The sequence below is a fragment of the Pelodiscus sinensis genome, chromosome 1 (genome assembly GCF_049634645.1).
Source record: "Pelodiscus sinensis isolate JC-2024 chromosome 1, ASM4963464v1, whole genome shotgun sequence".
NCBI classification, from domain to species: Eukaryota; Metazoa; Chordata; order Testudines; family Trionychidae; genus Pelodiscus; species Pelodiscus sinensis.
In genome coordinates, this window is record NC_134711.1 from 107,815,369 (window position 1) to 107,835,339 (window position 19,971).

The window sequence follows — 19,971 nt, forward strand, 5'->3', positions numbered from 1 at the left end:
CACCCTTCTGCCCCTGTTCTAATCCAGGGCCAGTGTTCCCTATAAGGTGCGTGGCAGCACAGCTTCACAGGTGATTAGTCAGCCCTGCCCAATCAGAAGCTCAAGGCTCCTTAGAGGGATCACTGCCCAGGGCCCTGTGAAACCAGGAAATCCCCTATTAAGGGTTTAAGCATCAGCTTCCATTACATTCCCTGGGTCCTTTTGCAAGGTACATCTTGGGCATCTCTTTGGTTGGCAGTGGCTTAGCATCCCAGTCAGTCCCTTGCCATAGTCTGGTCATCTGCAGTATAGTCTGGGTCCATCCTTCCTGCCGCTTGGAGAGTTGCAGGAGCTTGAAGTATACATCCTTCCTCCCCTCCTCAGATAGCCCAGACTAGCTGCACTCTTTCCTCCTGAAGCAAGCACAGCAGGAGGGTGGGGGGCGAGGGGGAGTTCTGGCCCCAGAGCGATTGGTCAGGCACCACAGACCCAATGCAGGGTTGGTACACCCCATCCCAGCTTGGGAAAAGTTCATAATGAAAGGTCAGATATATCACACACACGAAGGGTACATCTACACTGCATGCTCATTTTGAAATAAACTGCTCTGGAATAGTTATTCTGAAGTAACTTATTTCGAAATAGCACGTCTGCACTGCAGAGAAGCCTCAAAATTAGTCCAAGGCAGGCTTCCCTAATGTAGTCATGCTACCTCAGTTTACAGCCCCAGGAGGCACTGGGGAGGAATAAATTAGAATGGCCCTGGTGAGGGGCTATTACAGAATAGTTGCAGTGGAGCGTCTACACATGCCTTATTTTGAAATAACTATTTTATAGGAGTTATTCTTCCTAGAATGAGGTTTATAGATTTTGGAATAAGCCATCTATTATTTCAAAATTATTTCAAAATAACAGAGTGGCTGTGTAGACGCTCGCATTGTTATTTTGAAATAATGCTAGTTATCTCAAAATAACTGTGCAATGTAGATGCACCCTAAGGAATAATCTTACAAAGGAAGCGATAGAGATTGCTCAGAGCTCTGGAGAAGAAACACAGGTGAACAATTCATTTGCAGCTCAAAGTTTGTGATGTGGACAAATGGAGTAGTAAGGTGACTTGGGTCCTTCAGCTGACGTGAATGAAAGTAGAGACTAGTTAGGAGCAAGTTAATTATGTAGAAATATTATTGGAAAGAAGCAGGCCCTGATATCAGGAATAAACAGACTCAGACTTACAGCATATACTTTGGTCATGTTAGGCAAAGAAATGGAAATGAGAAAGTTATTATGGAGGGAATGGTGGTGGTTTATCCCAGAAAGTGTTGCCAGCGAAGGAGGGAGGAAGAGATGGATGAATAGATAACGTGCAACAGATCACTGGCTGATGAATTCTTGAAGTTAGTGATGGAGCGGGGAAGCTTTTCAAAATTCTGCTGTGATGTCACTGATATTGAGACATAAATTAATCTATTGTGCAAATTTGCATTTCAAAGCCGCCGGGCACATGCTGTTTGCTCACTTGCAGGGGTGCTGCATTGAACTAAACTGTAACTCTATATACAGTATAACAGAAACCATTTCAAACCAGGGGGTGGGACAGCAGCCCTGCACCTCTAGTTCCAGTATCTATCTTCACATGGACTTGTGAAAGCTTTTCAACCTGGGTGTATGTGATCAGTTTCTTATAAGTTGATCTTTCCTTTTATCTGCATGTTTTTTAGAACCAAGAACAGCAAAGAGGTGTGAGGAATAGGTCTGTTTATCCAGCCGGGGAAATCTCCGTCCCTTGGATCCCAGAGGTTGGTATTTTCTGGAACCATTTGCTACTAGAGGATTGTAACTAGAGGCCTCTGTTTCTCTGGGAGACCAGTGACTCCCACCCCCATCCCTGTTTAATGAAAGCCTTGGTTCTGTAGACCACAGAAACAATCTGGAAAGACAGGAATTTCTAGATTCCTGGAGATTTGGCTTCTGACCCAGCCACCAAGGCACCAGGAATCCACCCTCAGCCTCTGGAAGGCAGCCAAATTGCAACCCCCTTAAAGATGACATTTATTCAGAGCTGAGAAAGAATTTAACAGGCAAATACATGACTGTGGCATGTAAGTATCTCATGCTGTGCTATTGGTCTGGCATTTGCCTGTTATCCACTCCCTGTATTTTGTGGATAGATATCTCCTGGCTTCCGTGACACTTCTGATAAGCAGAGACCTTCCCAGGTGACCCTTGAGAACTTAAGTAAATATTTCCTTTGTTTTCTGTATGCCTCATTTACTCTTCCCTCCACTCTCCCCTCATGGTACTGCTGCTCTTCAGAAATGGAGTAATGCAGTATGCTGCTAATGAGAGAAGCACTGACCACTGGGGCTATGCAAATGAAGCGTGGATTAGCATTGTCTTGTGCTTCATTTGCATACTCTCTTCCGATCTGTTTTTGCGCTAGGGGTTTTTGCGCAAAAACAAGCAGTTTCCTTTTTGCGCAAAAACGTTTCCTTTTTGTGCAAAAACCCCTTTTAGCACAAGATCGGTATATCTCCTTTTCTGAGGCATAAGGATCTTGTGCAGAAAGGGGTATTGCGTAAAAAGGAAATGTCCACACTGCTTGTTTTTGTGCAAAAACCCCTTGCGCAAAAACAGATCGGAAGAGAGTATGCAAATGAAGTGCGAGAAAATGCTAATCTGCGCTTCATTTGCATGGGCTCTTGTGGCAAAACTCGTAGTGTAGACGGAGCCTGGGTGTTTTGCTAACTTAATTCCAGAAGCGGACTGGGCACACATGCAAATTAGAATGGCCACTGCAGTGGTTCTAACTAGGAAACAAACTGCAGTCTTGATGCTTTAAGACCGTGGTCACCAACCAGTAGATCGTGAGCTACCAGTAGATCTCAGGGGCTCTAAGAGTAGCTCTTGAGCCCTCTCTGAACTGCGCACTTGTGCAGTACATTTACATTAGATTTCTTCATTTGAGGAGCAGCTACTCACTGAGCAACAACACAGGTGAGTAGCTGCGAGGAATGGTGGGAGCTGGGAGGTCGGGAGGGCTGAAACACCCCAGCCAGCTAACTGTGGCTTTCACAGCTGGAGCTAGGCGCAGCCTCCCTGGGCTGAGTGCAGGACAGCCGGGCTGGAGGGAAGAGAAGCATCTGCCCGGACAGCTTGCCATGGCGCTCAGCCAGGGTGCACCATGCTCCACGTGGGCTGGCGCAGAGGAGAAGCTGCTTGGCCTGCTGGCTGTGGCGTTCAGCCCAGAGGAGGCTGAACTGCGCTCCAGCTGATTGGGCGTCTTCCCCTCTGCGCCTGCCCACGGGGAACTTGGTGGCACCCTGGCTGAGCACCATGGCCAGCTGGCCGGGCAGCCGCTTTTCTGCGCTCCAGCCCGGCTGCCCTGCAGTCAGTCCGGAGGGAGCGCGGGTCGGAGGCTTCCCTCTGTGGCTGGTGTAGGGAACTCCCTGCCCCCAACCTTGTTCCCTCTCCTCTGCCCCAAACTTGTCCGGTGCCCTCCTGGCCCCCTGTTCCCTCTCCCTTGCCCCCGCCCCCCCGACCACGCTGCAGAAACCTGCCCCCCCCCCGCAGAAACTTGTCCCCCGGCACCCTGCTCCCCCTGCAGAAACCAGTTCCTTCTGGCACCCTGTCTCCTACTACAGAAACCTGTCCCCCTGCTCCCCTCTGCAGAAACCTGTCCCCCCCCAGCACCCTGTCCCCTGCTGCAGAAACCTGTCCTGGCACCGTGCCCCCTCTTCCCTGCCCCCACTGGCACCCTTTTCCCTGCTCCAGAACCCACTAGCACTCCTTCCCAGTACTGTGTCCCCTGCTCCCAAATGACTTTTCTATGGGTCAGTGACACCTGACTCAAGGCAGGTTCCCTGCCATTCTCATAAATAAAGACAATGCAGAAACTTTTTGGGTATGTCTACACTACCCTCCTAGTATGAACTAGGAGGGTAATGTAGGCATACCGCACTTGCAAATGAAGCCCGGGATTTGAATTTCCCGGGCTTCATTTGCATAAGCGGGGAGCCGCCATTTTTAAAACCCCGCTGGTTCGAACCCCGTGCAGCGCGGCTACACGGGGCACGAATTAGGTAGTTCGAACTAGGCTTCCTAGTTCGAACTACTGTTACTCCTCATTTCACAAGGAGTAACGGTAGTTCGAACTAGGAAGCCTAGTTCGAACTACCTAGTTCGTGCCACGTGTAGCCACGCGGCGCGGGGTTCGAACCAGCGGGGTTTTAAAAATGGCGGCTCCCCGCTTATGCAAATGAAGCCTGGGAAATTCAAATCATTTGCAAGTGCGGTATGCCTACATTACCCCGCTAGTTTGAACTAGCGGGGTAGTGTAGACATACCCTTTGTGTTTAACATAGTATTCTATTTAAAAATGAAGCCTGGCCAACAAACCCCCAATTGGGGCCAAGCCCCCATCTGGCCACAACCACTCCTGCATTCCCCCTTCCCCAGACCCTAGATCTGAGCCTATCAAACACTGGAACCTCATGCCCTCAGACCGGTTACTCGATAGGGGAAGGCAGCCGTGCTCAGGATCAAACCCCACTGCAGCTCTGCAATTTAAAAAGTGGTAAGATCCAGGCAGCCTGCCCCCTGGCTCTGACTGCATTTTAAATTGCAGAGCCACAGTGGGGTTTGGCGCCCGACAAGGGATTTCCCTACACTCCCCCTATGGAAGTGTATCCCCCCCCCGAATTTCCCCAACGCCTCCCCAAAGTTTTATGAACTATGGTGCCATACAGTCCACCTTCACCCTCACGGTCTCACCCCTCATTGGTCCTGACATCCCCCCCTTGTAAATTCGAACACCCTCCTCCCCTAATTTCAATTCCTGGGGAGGCTACTGCTCCCGACCTGGCACAAGCAGGGACTGAGCTGAGCTGCCTGCTCGCCCGGCTCCTAAATTTAGTAGGCGCTGGATGGGCAGGCATTCCAGCTCAGTCCCTGCTTGCGCTGGGTTGGGGACCAAAGCTGCGGTTCTGCAACTTAAAAGGCAATAGGAGCCGGGGGGGGCAGGCTGCCTGGCTCCTATTGCCTTTTAAATTGCTGAGCCACAGTGAGATTTGGTCCCAGCGCGAGCTGGGACTGAGCAGGGCTGCCTGCCCAGCCCGTAGCAATCCCCATCCGCTGGGGGTCCCAGCTCTCTGCTGGGACCCCTGCAGACAGGGGTTGCTTCAAGGCAGGCACCTCTGTTCACTGGGGGTCCCAACTTCTTTCTGGGAGCCCCCTGCAGCCAGGACTGGGACCCCCACTGCAGCCGGAGCAACTTCCCCAACCCCCCCTTACTGCCTCTGCTAGAGGCAGCGGGATGGGGAGTGGAGACAATGCTGGAGAAACTGGCTTTTAAGCTGGCTCCTCCCAGCACCAGCTCCTGCTTCTCCCCCATGTTGCCTTTGATATAGAGGTATCAAGGTGGAGGCAGGGGGAGAATGCGGATAGTTGATTGGACTACCGGATAAGCTTAAGCTTTTCGGGTAGTCGACTACTCTCTGAGGGGATGTCTACACTGCCACCCTAGTTCGAACTAGGGTGGCTAATGTAGGCATTCGAACTAGCAAATGAAGCCCGGGATTTATTCCTCCTGCAAGGAAGTTTAACGGTAGTTCAAATTAGGAGCTTTAATTCGAACTACCTAGTCCATGCCGCATGTAGCCGCAGGCAGGTAGTTCAAACTACAGGGCATTTAAAAATGGCGGTGCCCGGGAACATGCAAATGAAGCCCGGGATATTTAAATCCCAGCCTTCATTTGCAAGTTTGAATGCCTACATTAGCCACCCTAGTTCTAACTAGAGTGGCAGTGTAGACGTACGCTTACATCCCTAAGTCATCCCAGTGTTACTTTTTGCACTGATTGGTACAACATGGCCACTGAGGGGACAGATAGGGCTAGAGAGCTTCTGGCTTTCCTGTTAATCACCTGTTGACAGTTGTAGAGGCGTAACTCTGCACAAATTAATTACAAGGGATCTGTGATCCTATTGTATCCTTTCCACTCCCTCTATGACATCTATAAGAACATAACTGCAGCCTGATTTCTGGGCTGGTGCTTCGGGGGGGGAGTATGTGGGGGCGGTGAGGGGGAGTTCCTCTCCCACTAAAGGCCACGAAGTCAGACTTGGTTTGAACAGATGATGTGTATTGCTGACCAACTTGAATAATTAAAGGGGTTTGAGTGACTGCAGCAGTACAGCGCAAAGAGGGGGAAGGTTTTTTCCCTCTTGAGTCTCAGAAGACATTGAAGTAACATCCAGCTGCTTGCTCCTGAATGTCACCCAGTCAAGGGAGCTGGTAGAGGCAAGAGGAGGGGTCAGGGCTGCTGTGAGGAGACAGAAGAGTCTTATAAACTCGTCTTACAGAATTTCTAATCTGCAGCACAATGTCTCCATTCTTCCCTGGCTCAGACCCTCTTTTTGTCCAGTTTATCTTCCCCAGTGCTGTGCATTCTTTGCATTGTAAGCAGCTGATTTGCCCCTGAAATGCAAAGCCATCAAAGATTAAATTAGGCAAGGCCTCTCCTCCTCCAGTAACAATCCGGGGAGTCACTTCTCCAGGGCTGTAACCCTACCCCCGTGTCCCTTCACATTGCTTGTGGTTCTGGTTGTTTGTGTGTGGGTAGCAGTGCTTTAAGGGGGGGCGGTCTCTCATCTTTGCTCCCTGTAGCCAGGGGAGTTGGCAGAATTGCTGGGCCCCTGGGGAATATGTTTGTGTTGAGGGAGGAAGGGAAGCTCCCTGCTCCTTTGGGTGAAAGAGGTTGGTCTGGAGCAGCCAGCCCCTAGCACCACCTGGATGGCACAGCCCTGCCCCCTACCCCAAGCTGGCCTTCAGAGCTGGCTGTAGAATGTAGCACGAGGCTCTGGAGCACTCTGCCCAGCAGTCCAGTGGCAATTCTAAAAGGCCTTCTGGCTGCTCTGTGGTGGTTTCAGCGCAGAGGAAAACAGGGAGAGAAGAGGAATTTTTGCTGTGCTGAACCTGCTTGTCCCTTGGGGTAGTTTCTCTAGATGTCACTGGGTGCTGATAACCAAAAATGCCTTGCTGGAGTAAGAGGAAATGTTTGTCTACTAATACAATACTAGGGATTGAAACATGCCAGTGCTAGTCATCACATATTGTCTGGATCCTCTTTCCTCCTTACGCGGGGCACCTTGTTTTCAGCTACGGTTGCCAGATGGTTTAACAGAAAATACCAAACAGCCCTCCCCCTCACCCACCCCCCAAAAAGACCTTGGGGAACAATTCTGTTGAGGGAAAAAAGGGGGGGGGGAGACCAAAGTTGTTAAGAAAAAAAAAGACCCCCAGAACTGAATTATGGAGAAAAGAAAAAAAATTTTTTTTAAAAGGAGGCTGCCCCTTTAAGATGGCCGCCATCTTGGGCACTATTTTTAAACCCCCAAAGCGCCACCTGGTAAGCACAGGGAAGCTGGGGGAGCTGGCAGGGGCTGGGGGCCGTTGGGGGGGGGTGCAGGAGCGGGTTCGCAAGCCACAGTTTGGGGGGCAAGAGCCGCGGGTTGGCCACGGCTGGTGCAGAGGGAGGCATTACGTGGCCAGCTCCTGGGTCTCTGCTGGTCACGTGGACCAGAACAGCATGCGTTCTGCTCCCACCCCAGCCCAGCGCCCCCCTAGCGTGGCACCCGGCAAGTGCCCCCTTCTGCCCCTCTTTGCTATGTGCTCCTCACTCCCCCGCCCGACGCTGTAGGAGAAAATTGTCCCCACCCGGCTTCCATCCCAGGGAAACAGGAAATACCTGAGATTTCACATGTCCAGTATTTCCTTTTTTTTTTTTTTTTTTACTGGATGGAGCCTGCAAATACTGGACTGTCTGGATGAATACCGAACACCTGGCAACCCTATTTTCAGCCCAGCATCTAGTTTAGGATGGTCTCGGGCTGCAATAAATCATCGTCACTAAACTATTCCCTTTTATCTCTGGTACAAATTCTGCTAGTTTTATTACAGGCTACTGCTGCGCCTGTCCTCCTATGCACTGTGAAAATGGCCATGCCCCTGGCAGTCATTTTGATTCTGAGGGTGGATGTTTAGCGTAAGCACTTCCCTGGGGTGTGGTAAAAAAGGAGCAAGGATAGAGGCAGCAAGAGAGGAAGGTGCTGGGGAGGGACCTGCCAGACAAATGGAACACTCTTAATTAGGAATCATAGATCTTGTTATGACAACCTCTCCCCCGGTGTGGCCCAGAAAGGGTGCCGCTTCGGGAAATGTTCCATCCTTCACATCAGTCTGGGGGTGGAGGAGCCCCTTTGCTCCCCCTTCCCACTAGGCACCCATGCCCTGGACGAGGCTTGGCATGCTCCCCCACCCTCAGGCCAATCAGGGCCTGGGAGTGGGGGAGTGCGGGAAGCTTCCTCCCGCCCTGCGAGGAGCACGTGGCGCTCTGAAGTGTTGCAGGCTACACACAGAGCTGGAGCAGGGCAAAGGAAGCTTCACGCATCTTCCCCTCCCCCAGGCCCTGATTGGCCTGGGAGCGGGAGAGCACGTAAAGCCTCCTCCGCTCTCTCCCCTTCCCCCTCGCCACGAGCATTGTCATGTGCTGCTCTCAGGGCAGGAGAAGGCTTCACGTGCTCCCCTGCCCCCTCAGCCAATTAAGGCCTGGGGGCGGGGGAGTGCCTGAAGCCTTCTCCGTTGTGCCCACATGCTGCTCACAGGGCAGGGGCAGAGCGGAGAAGGCTTCGGGTGCTCTCCCGCCCATAGGCCCTAATTGGCTTGGGGGCGGGGGAGCAGCAGGGCCTCCAGGGGCCAGATGCGCTTGCTTGGTGGGCCCAATCCGGCCTGTGGAGGCCCTTTTGTCCCCCCCGGTCTAGTGGCTAGGGCAAAGGATTGGACGTCAAGATTCCTGGGTCCTCCTCCTACCTCTGTCAATGGTTTGTTGTGTGGCCTTTTGGACATCTCTTAGGCCCACATTTTCTGAAGTAGCCTCTGAAGGTGGGAGCTTCCACTTTTTGGTATCTCAATATTACACTGAAGGCCTGATTCTCAGATGCGCTGAGCGCCCACAGCCTCACTGGAGTTACTGAAAATGGAGGCTGCTCAACCAGGCCTGAGGTGCCTCAACTCAGAAACCAAAATCAGAAGCCACATCTTAAGATAGGACTGTGAGCCTCTCTCTGCCTTGCTGTGCCCATGTGTAAAATGGGAAAGACAGTGATAGTCACCCATCATGGTGATAGGCAGTGACAAGCACCAATGATTATTCTTTTATCCTGTTGTCCCACATGAAACCATAGGGATTTCTCACCTGCTTCCTAGAAGGAGCGGTGACCTGAGCTGGAGGGGCAGGAAGAAAACCAGGTTTTCAGTCTGCAGCTGCTATGCTAATGACTAGGTGTCTAAAGTTAAAGCCCAACGCCAGATTTTGGTCCTGCAGCAGCACCTTCAGCAGCCTGCACTTCTTTGTTTGATATCTTTTCTCCGCTCTCCTCCAAGAAGGTGCATGGTCTGCAATTCCTGTTGTTCTCCATAGGTAAAACCAGGCTGCCCAGTTCAGATACTGCTAGACTTTGCTGCTTTGGAAATGCTGCTTTGTACCGTGCACTATTGTGCTAGGAATTACTGTCATTTACCGTGTCATTTACTGTCTGTTTTGTCGTGGCCAGGAATGCAGCAAAGGGAAGTCCAGCACATCAGCTCCTGACAGCTGGGCCTGCCAGAGACTGCCCTCAGGTTACCTTGTAAATCCCTGCTGCCTTTGATCATAGTGATAAAGAGCCAGTTCCCATTTACATTAAGGGCACTTTACACTGCCAACGTGGTATGAAGGAGTTCCGGTGTTACTAAGAATATGTCCTACTGTATTTGCGGTACCATATCAGGCCATTGGTCATAGTCTGATACTCTGCCTCCTGCAGTCCAGATCAAACAACTGCTCTGTCTGAGCAGCTATTCTGATTAACTCACTCACTGTGCTGTGACCTCTTTTCTTCCACCCCCATCTGTTTGTCTCCTCCACCTGTTGCTTCTTAAAATAACCTAGATTTAGAGCAGAGACTGTCTTACTATTTGTACAGCACCCAGTACTACAGGATCCTGATCCTTGACTGCTCTCTCTAGGCCAGGGCTGTCAAATTCATTTTACCTTAGGGCCAGTTCCAGTGCTCAAATCCTTCTAGTGGGCCAGCAGGCAACCCCCTCTGGCAGAGCTTTGGGGACGTGTCTCTGTGTATTCTCTCTCTTACTCCCCCACCATACATCTACTGGCCCTGCCTGCTGTCCTTGGTGATTTAAAACCCTCTGGGCTCCCCCCCCCACCCGTCACCACTGGCAGTGCAGTGGGGCTAGAAGGCTTCTGGCTGCTAGCTCCACACTGCTGCTGTCACATTCCTGTGACCTGGGAAGGTGTGTGCAGAGCTGTCCTGCCCATGGGTGTAAGTGGTGAAACTACTAACTCATGTTGTGAAAATGATTAGATATCAGTGATGCCAACTCCCCATAGTTGATCACAAGCCTCCTCATATCTAGGAGCTCTAGCTCTAGTCACATTCTCAAAATGAAGCCAAATCTGAGAACTTCACTGCCTCATGCACTGCTGTCAGCGGTGATTATTCTGACTTAGATTATGCTTGTTTCTTGGTGCATGGTATTAGTAGAGAATCCGAGCCTTCTTTTTCTTCTTTTCTCTCTTTTTTTAAAAAGGTCTCATGGTTTGTAGAGAAAATCTAAAAAATGTGCTCCAAATTCATCCAAAGACCTCAAACACCAGATGCCAAATAAAAAGATCCCCAAGTGTATTTGTATATGTGATTTCAAGAAGCAGTCCTTTTTTGGGAGGGACGGGAGGGGGCTGATTAATTAATTTTGAACTCTAGGCATTGCCAATGCAGTATATGCAAGTTGATAGTGTGTCCGGGAGCCCAGGCAAAAACAAGGATTGTACAAAGACTCCCTTCTGCTACCATCTGTGTCCTTCCACTGGGATCCCCTGCCCCTGACCCTGCCCAGAGTAACTGAAAGTGAAACCCACCCATCCTGCTGGCTGCAGAAGTGTGTCAGCTTGGGTGGCTCACTGACCAGTACAGTTTGCATTGCATCTGAGATGTCCAGCATGGTTTCCCAGGCTGAGCGACACCCTCTGTGGCCAGGACCGTGTGGGCACTCGGGGCCTAGGAGCCATGTGCCGGCAGCCACATGGGCCTGATTGAATACATTTTTCAAAATATATTGCGGGCTGGACTGGGGAAGTGCTTGAGCAACAGATGGCCCGAGGGTCAGGAGTTAAGGACCTTCTGCCCTAGGCATTATTCCTGCTCTGCTATGCATACTGCTGCAATGGATCAGACTGTAGATTGACCTCTGGTGTCCCTCGTGGGAAGTGGTTGACCACTGATGCTTTGAAGGAAGGTAAAGGCCAAGCCGCCAACTTCATCATTAACAATGCACTTAATTGTACAGTGGTATAGCTGGGGGGTGAAGCACTTCCAGTAGTGGTCAGCATCTACCCAGGAGCATGAAATCTGAGTGCCCTTAACTTATATCTAGTTAAAATGGGGCTACTAGTCCTGTAGCCACTTTAAAATCTGTGTTTGACTTCCTGCAGAAGTGCATTGGACCATGACTGACCTGCTTTTTGTCTCCTACAATAACCTGAGCAAGTCTAGTCACTGGCTTGTGAGCTCTCCATACTTACATCCTGCTCTGGTGCTTCAGCTGCCACACTTATGGCCCCTTTAAGATCTATTACCTGTCAAGTAAGTGACTGTGGAGCAATGAAGGAACAGCCTCTGGGTGTTCATCTGCAAGAGACATTTTACAGTGCAGAATGCTTGCAGTACACAGTGCAGAGATGTATGTGAGATTTCCTCCCTACAAGGAGAAGGAGAAAACAACATTACCTAGTCGTTAAAGTGGCACCCATTGTCAGAAAAACAGTTCTACTCTAGACTCTGCCACTGACTTGCTGTGGGACTATGGGCAAGTCACTTAAATTAGCTGGGCCTCTGCTTCCTTGTCTGTGAAATGGAAAAATGATACTTACCTGCCTTGAGAAAGAGCATTGATATCTTTGTACCCAACTCTGTGTATAACTGACTGATACCAGCTTTGCTACCTTCACAGCAGATGCTTTGCTATACAGGAAACCCCTGACATGCGACCGCCTGAGTTTCAAACCCCCACACTTACAACCATTTTTGTAAGTGTGGAAGGGGCAGAAAACCCCGACTTGCGTCCTTGGCCCACCTTTACAACGGTGCACAGCACCTATCGTAAATGAGGGTTCGAGTTAAAACACTCCCGACTTGCGTCGCTTTCCCAGGAACCAATCACATCACAAGTCAGGGGCCGCCTGTTTTCCCAAGTCTCTAATAGTGAGATCCTTCCAAGGATTTTGAATTGTCACCAATGGAAATTTATTTCCCTGGATTGTCTTCATTGTTCCTCTCTGCAGTTCTGTGCAGTTCAGTTAGCACAGTGTTTCCCAATTTTATTTGGCCGAGGAACCCTTTTCAGCTTTTCAGAATTTCAAGGAACCCCTAAGTTTGTCAAGCAAAAAAAAGGGGGGGGGGGAGGGTTACCACCAATTCATGAAAATCCCCACAAATGCATGAAAATCACATTCCTTCCACAAGAGCCCCACTGCCCTTCCTTGAGGCATCATCTGCTCTGTTCCCCTCCTCTCCATCACTTGCTATCCCCAGCCCTTAAACACTCTCACTAGGTTGAGACAGAAGGTGTGGGGTGGGAATGAGGGATTTGGGTGTGGGAAGGGGTGAGAAGTACAAGCTCTGGGAGGGAATTTGGATTTAGGAGAAGGGGATGCTGGCTCGGGGAGGGGGCTCCAGGCTCGGGAGTGTTGGGCTCAGGTGGAAGGTTGGGGTGCTGAGCAAGCCATGGGCTTGTAGATGTGAGGGTGCAGGAGTTTGGGCTGGATATGTGAGGGACTCAGGGCAAGGAGGCTGTGAGTATGACGGGCTCAGGACACAGATTTGTCATGTGTGGATGGTGCAGGAGTGTTGCAGCAGAAGACTGAGGATGTGGGGATGCAGGAGTTTGGGGATGTAAGAGGCCCAGGACAGGGGGTTCCAGTATATGATAGGCTCAGATTTGGGGTCAGGTGGTGCAGGAGTGTTATGATGCTGCAGTGATATGGGGGTTTGGCCCCAATTGGGGGCTTGTTGGTCAGGCTTCATTTTTAAATAAAATATTATGTCAAACTCAAAAAGTTTTAGCATTGTCTCTATTTATAAGAGGGGTGAGGAACCTGTTTTGAGTCAAGGGTCACTGACCCACAGAAAAGTCTGTTGGGGCCACACAAGTGAGATGCAAAAAAAAATTCAACAACCCTCCAAAGACCCCCAAGCCTCACTAATGTGGTCCCAAATGTGCTGGTGGGAGCAGGGGACAGAGTTCTCATGTATGAAATCAGGGCTTCTTGTGCAAGAACTATGATGCTCCTGCTCAGGAATAAGCCCTTTTGTGCAACTGTTCTTGCGCAAGAGGCCAGTGTAGACAGGCAACATGAATTTCTTGCGTAAGAAAGCCCTATGGTTAAAATGGCCATCGGCACTTCCTCAGGCAAGAGAGCATCCACACTGCCATAGATGCTCTTGTGCAAAAGCACAGCTGGCACATGGCAGTGTGGACGTGTAAGATGTTCTTGCGCAAGAAACCGCCAGCGTAGACGTAGCCTAAGAGTTTCCTCACATGAGCAAAATGAATTTTGTGTTGTGCACCAGTACTGAGTTCATGTGGCTTGTTTGGATGTGCCACTGTGGCACCCAAGTTATTAATAAATATTTTTAAACCTTTACCTTTTCTCTCTGCTGCCATGTCTCCTCCCCTGGTGCCTGCTGCCTCCCAACTCCTCACCCGTCCTGACTCCTGTCCTGACTCCTGCCCTTCTCACAGCCCTCAGCCCTCCTGCAACCTGCCCCCCTCCACCAGCCCTTCTCTTCTCCCTGTGCCCACTCCTCCAGTAGCCCCACTCTGATCATGTGAGCTACCACGCCTCATCCCATCTTCTAACACCTCCCTCTACAAACCTGCCCTGCATCTCTCCTCTGGTGGTGGTCCCTCCCCTGCAGGTGTCTGCCCTTCTGCTTCACCACCAGAATCCCCTGGCACTTGCACCTTCTCTTACTCCTGCACCCTCCTGGTGCCTCCTCCTTCCCTCACTGCCCCTACCTCCTTTGCCCTTTTTTCCTGATGCCCACCCCCTCACCACCCTCTGCCCCCATTCCCCTCATGCCCCTGTGCCCTCACACATGACTTGCTCCATCCCGGCCTCCCTCATGCCCATCCCTTCTTTCAAGCCTTCTCCCAGCACCTCCCCGTCCCCTCTCTAGCCCCCAATGCCCTTACCCTCTCCCCTCCCAGCATCACCCTGTCCCCCTCCCACTGACACCTCCCCTTCTGTCTTTTTCCTCATTGTCTGCACTTGGCCCCCTGGCATTTGTCTCTCCTCTACCCTGTCCCTTTGGTGCCTTCCTCTCCCCTCCCCCTCCGCACAAGTCCCTTCCTCTCCCAGCCCTTTCTCTACCTTCTGCCTTCCACTTTGTGGGGCGGGAGTCTGCATTCCGTCCCCGGACTCCGAACCCGCAACTCAGCCATACTGCGCAACACAGCGCCCAGCAGTTTTAAAATCCTGGGTCGTGATGTTACGTCACGCCCGGGCATCTCCCCGCCTGCCAGTTTGAGCATGCCATGCAGGGCAGCAGCAGCCAGCAAGGAGAAGCTCAGTGAAGGTTGCGCACGGCGGGGACGGGCACGGGGACAGGGGAGAGATGCTCTGGGACCGGGGTGGGAGGACGCGTGGGGGGGCCGGGGCCCGCTCCAGTTCCAAATATTGATGGAGCATGGGCACCACGAGCCCATACAACTCGCTGCCCATGCCTCTGCTGGCCAGCCGGCTCTCTCTCTTTCAGAGGGGGCGGGGGAGTGCCAGCTCCTCGCGGAACCCCTAGTTTTGCTTCGCGGAGCACCAATTGGGAAACACTGAGGGTATGTCTACACTACCCCCCTAGTTCGAACTAGGGGGGTAATGTATGCATACCGAACTTGCTAATGAAGCCCGGGATTTGAATTTCCGGGGCTTCATTAGCATAAAGCCGGCTAGTGCAAACCCCGTGCCGCGCGGCTACACGCAGCACGGACTAGATAGTTCGGATTAGGAAGCCTAATCCGAACTATCTGTACACCTCGTTCTAATCCCGGGCTTCATTAGCCAGTTCAGTATGCATACATTACCCCCCTAGTTCGAACTAGGGGGGTAGTGTAGACATACCCTGAGTTAGCATCACCTTAGAGCATTAAACTTCTTTCTCTAGCCTGGCGCCTCTGCCTCTGGTAGGCAGTACTGGGGTTCACTGTGGGAAGACAGCAGAGGAGGAAAGAAGATAATGGGCTCATGCTGAAGTTTAAAGCTGGTTCTAAGGCAAACCTGTATCCAGGCATCAGAACATTTCTTGCATAGCTAGAGGGGGTGGAGCACTGACAAGACACCAGTTAGGAGGTGCAGTGGATGTGAATCACACGTGTATGTATTCTTGTGTGCAGAGATGATTTTTATGTGCAGGACAACAGTGCACAATTCATAAGGAGTGGACTCATGCCAAGCCAGTCTCTTTCAGGCTATTGCCACAGAATACAGTTTTATTGGTTAAACAGAAACTTGGGCAATACATTAAAATAAAGTAGTGCCTCTGCCCAGTATGGACTGCAGCTCCCAGAGTGTTTTCCTGCACTTTTCCGAGTCCCCTTGCCTTGACCCAATGACCAGCTTACCAGCTCCCTCCAATTCACCTACTCAGCTGAGCTCTTGTTGGCCTTCATAAGGATGCAGATGCTTTTGAAGCTGTCCACTGGTTCCTAGCCTGGGAGGCAGCTAGTTAGTTTCCTTTTGGAAGGACCTCTCCCCCTCTGACATATCTTGCCCAGAGAGCCTTGCTGGGTCCCAAGATAAGCCCTATTGTCAATACCCTCACCCGGAGTTCAGTCTCTTCTTTTTAAAGCAGACATCTCAGCTTTCAGAGTCGCTAACATCTCATGCTTTTCCACCAGGCTCTGACTCTGCAGGAGGATTTCAGTGCCCAATTTCATCAGCTTCTCCTCCTGAAGCAAGCACTGGTGCTGCTCACCATTCTCTTCTTTTACTCCAAAGCAGACTAGCTCCTCCTCTCTTTATGGCTCTGGTTGAAACCTTATCCCTCGAGGAGCACATTTCTTCCAGCTCGTGCAAGCACTCTGCCATCTGAGTTGGTAGCCTGCTAAGTTCTGCAAAGACTTCAGCTCTATTCTTGTCAGCCACAGAAACCTTCCCCAGATTTCTCTCATTTACTCTTAAATTGGTTTACTCATTGACTGGCCAGACCTCTGTTGTCACTGTCACATCTACTCCACACACTACCTCCAAGTGTGTGCTGGCTTATAGATCTAGTCCTTTGCATCCCTGTCTCTTCCTCCTTCACTTCAGATGCCTGGGGCTGACGTGGTTCGGTTAATAACCTGTGCTTTTCTCCCCCTTTTACTCAGCCCCGAGGACTGTTTCTCTTGGTGCACAGACCCTGTTTTTCTCAGGGCCATCACTCACTCCTGACGTCCCAGTTCTCTACTGTGGCCTGATTCCCTTGCTCACAGCCTAGGAGAGAAGCTATTGGTAGGGGATTCCAGCCTACCCTCTTGGGTGAAACAGCACCCCATTACTGAGCACTTCTTTTTTAGATCTGCCCTGCTTTCTCCCATGACAAATACACTCCTGGCTTCCCTGCGACCCCCAAGGGAACTTTTCACTAGGTCGCTGGTCGCTCTTCCGGAACCCACTGGTTTGACTTAACAAGGACATTCTCTCCTGCAGGGGTCTCCCCAGGTCAAGGCAGTGTGTCGTCTTGCCTTCCCAAGTGGGACCCTCCTGGTCTGGCATGCTGCCCAGCTCCCTTCGTGTCCACCCTCTCTCCACTGCCTCACCCATGGACGATGGTCAGAAACACCTTGCCCAGCTTTGAGTTCCTACAGGGGGATGTTATAGGGTGGTCCCCTGGGAATCTCTCTTGCCTTAGCTACAAACCATGCTCAGACCACCTTCGCTAGCACAGTGCTTTATGATTACCTTCTATCAGGCCTCTGCCTATAGTGGTGTTTACTGTACACAAGCTCTAGTCAGCTGCTGTCTCCTGGGGAAATGGAGCAGCACTAACAGCAACCAGCTCTGCACCTCCCCTTCCCAGAGCTTCTTTCCTTTCTCTTGTTCTGCTCCCGTCTGCAAGGTTCACTTCTCTATTTAATTAGCTCTTCAGTGATGGTCCCTACCCGTTAATGGGTCTTCCACTTTGCTCCCAATTAACTTGTACTGGTGGGGATTTGAGTGCCAGGCTGTTGAGTCAGCTACTGACTCAGAATTCTGCTCAAATTGTTGCAAGTCCACCAGGTTCTGTCAATGGAATTCATCTCTGGACACAACCAACAGGTAGGGAGGTTTTGCAACCCGTGTTCCCTGTAAGCTCAGTGCTTGGGCGGCCACTCAGGAGAGATTCCAGTGCTGCCCAGCTGATTAGTAGAGCCCTCACCGATTAGTTTTGTGTTTCTATTGGTGGTGCACATACACATGCTTTTGTGCACATAGAAAAATTTATTCTGCACGTGGGTGGAAAAAATCTCCACATGGACGGAAAAGATTAGAGGGAATATTGCCTACAACTGTTGTGCTGCTGCAGACAGGTATGCTCCCTATGTAAACAGTTCAATACAAAACTGGTGACAATATGTCTCTGGAGTTAGTCCCATTCTTTCTAAAATGGCAGCTTTTACCTCATGATATGAGCCAGACAGTTCATCTCTCAAGGCTTAGCACCCTCCTGGGATCTCTCCCTTCAAATGTCACTCAAGTTGGCTCCTCCCAACAGATATCCCAAAGCAGATCTCCCTTATTTTCAGGGCACTGTCCATAAGGATCAGGTGCTCTTTAGGCTCTCACCTGGCTGAAGGCCCCACAGACTCAGCTGGTTGGTCAGAGCGAATGAGCTGTGCCCCATACCCCTTAAATGGCCTGCTTACCCCCTTGAGGCAGACTCCCGGAGTAAGAGCATCACCCTCCCTGTCCCACCATAGGCTCAGGGTACTCAAATGACTCGCTCTGTTGCAGAGTTATAGGGAAGCAGGAGGGATGCAGCCATTAATGGGAATCTTTCTTTGTGTCCCTATGTTCCTGCAGTACCAGGGTCAAGTCAATCTCCATGTGTTTGAAGACTGGTGCGGCAGCTCCATTGAGCAGCTCAGAAGGAACCTCCACTTCCCACTGTACCCTCATGTGAGTATATGCCAACAGCCTATCCTCTTCCCTGCACAGTGCAGCATCAAAACTCCACACTGCTGGACCCTATTCCTCTTCTTTCCTTTTAACTGTACCCGCCTCTCCTCTCCCTTCCCCAGGCCCACCTTTTACTACTCCTCCCATTCCATACTGCACCCTCTCCGGCTAGTCCCATCCCCTCAGTTCCATCTCCTCCTCCCTTCATCCTCTTCCCTGCATCTGCCCCATGTCTCACCTTCTCTCCCAGTCCTTCTATCAGTCCCCTCCCCTCCTATACTGATACTTCCCGTTCCCCTCCCTATTTCATTCTTTTTTTGTTTCTTCCACCTTCAGATACGAACCACATTGAAGAAACTGGCAGTATCACCAAAATGGACAAACTATGGGCTCCGTCTGTTCGGCTATCTGCACCCTTTCACTAATGGTGAGGAGGTGCCATGGCAAATCAGGATTGTCATGCTGCCCCGGCCCCTGCTTGAGACCAAACAGAAATGCTCTTGTGGGCAATTCTAGCTTGATGTCTCTCTAGCTAGGAGCCCAGACATATTGTCTAGCTGTGACTCCAACTGAGGGTGGTTGGCATGGATCATATGGGCACACTCCTCATGGGCAGGGAGAACACAGATATGTAATTTCTGAGCAAACAATATATTCCTGCATGCCCAACACTGATTCACATACACACACGTGCAGCCAGGCATGCTTCCCATGTGTACCTAGCTGTCCACACACACAACCTACCAGCATTTGCACACACATGTACACATGCCCATACTCTCTTGTGTGTGCATATATGATTCCATGCAGCCACCTCTATCCTTAGAGGCACGTGTGTGTGTGTGCGCGCACATACACACACGTCATGTCCCTGTCAGCATCCATACAACCTGTGCCCCTTCCACCCTCCCCGTTGCTAGCCATCCATCCATCCACATGCATCTGTCTGTTGCTCCTGGGGGCATTCTGCACCAATCAACAAACAACAATCATACATAATTTTGTGCACAATATTTTAAAATTCTAAAAAAATCTGCAAATTTTATTCGTCAAAATAACACTTCATTATCATACCAGTTTCAATTATTATTTCAAAAATAGTGACTAGGAAGTATGTGTATAATAATATCAACACACAAAACACCCCCCTCAGGAGATGAGAGTTAAAGAAACCCCTGTGACAATCCAGTTCCTGTTTCTCTGCCCACTTCCCTGCCCCAGAGCCCAGCAAGGGGGCCAAACACCACAATCCCTCCCTCCTCGAGCCCACCTGCGCTCCCCAGTCTATGCAGCCAAAACCCCTGTCCCCAGAACCCAACCATGGCGTCCCCAAACCTGGAGACCCTCCAACCCAGACACCTGTCCCCCTCGCCTCTCCAGAGCTCAGGATTCCAGAGGGAGAAACAGCTTGATGAGACTCGGGTGGTTGCATGGAGTTTCTTGTGAGCCACCCTCATTCTCTCAGGTCATGCTGGGCAGTGCAGCTGCCAGGAACTATGGATGTAAAGGGGCAACCAGTTAACCAGTTACCTGGTAAGCATAATTTACCCGTGCTGCGCCCTGGGCCAGTTAACTTGTTAAACATATAGCTCCCTCTGTCTGCCTCCAGCAGTGTCTCTTTTTGTGCAAACTGTGGTCTGCAGAGTCCAGTGTCTTCTAGTGGCAGCTAGCAGCTCTGTAACCATTTCTGTGAGGGGAAAAGAAAATTCTGCACACATGTTAATTTCTGCAAAACTCTGCA

General features: G+C 50.9%; 1 protein-coding gene across 3 annotated transcripts in view; it reads left to right on the forward strand.

Annotated features, from left to right (window-relative positions):
* Positions 1-19,971, forward strand: part of B4GALNT3 (beta-1,4-N-acetyl-galactosaminyltransferase 3) — a 107,524-nt gene that overhangs the window by 61,577 nt on the left and 25,976 nt on the right. The window contains exons 3-5 of one of the 3 annotated variants that reach the window (XM_075940924.1): positions 1,701-1,778; positions 18,135-18,230; positions 18,567-18,657. In XM_075940924.1, coding sequence (XP_075797039.1) covers positions 1,701-1,778; positions 18,135-18,230; positions 18,567-18,657 — 265 coding nt within the window. Of the gene's footprint in view, positions 1-1,700; positions 1,779-18,134; positions 18,231-18,566; positions 18,658-19,695; positions 19,764-19,971 lie in introns of those variants that run through there. The other 2 variants (XM_075940941.1, XM_075940934.1) reach the window with 2 other exon arrangements.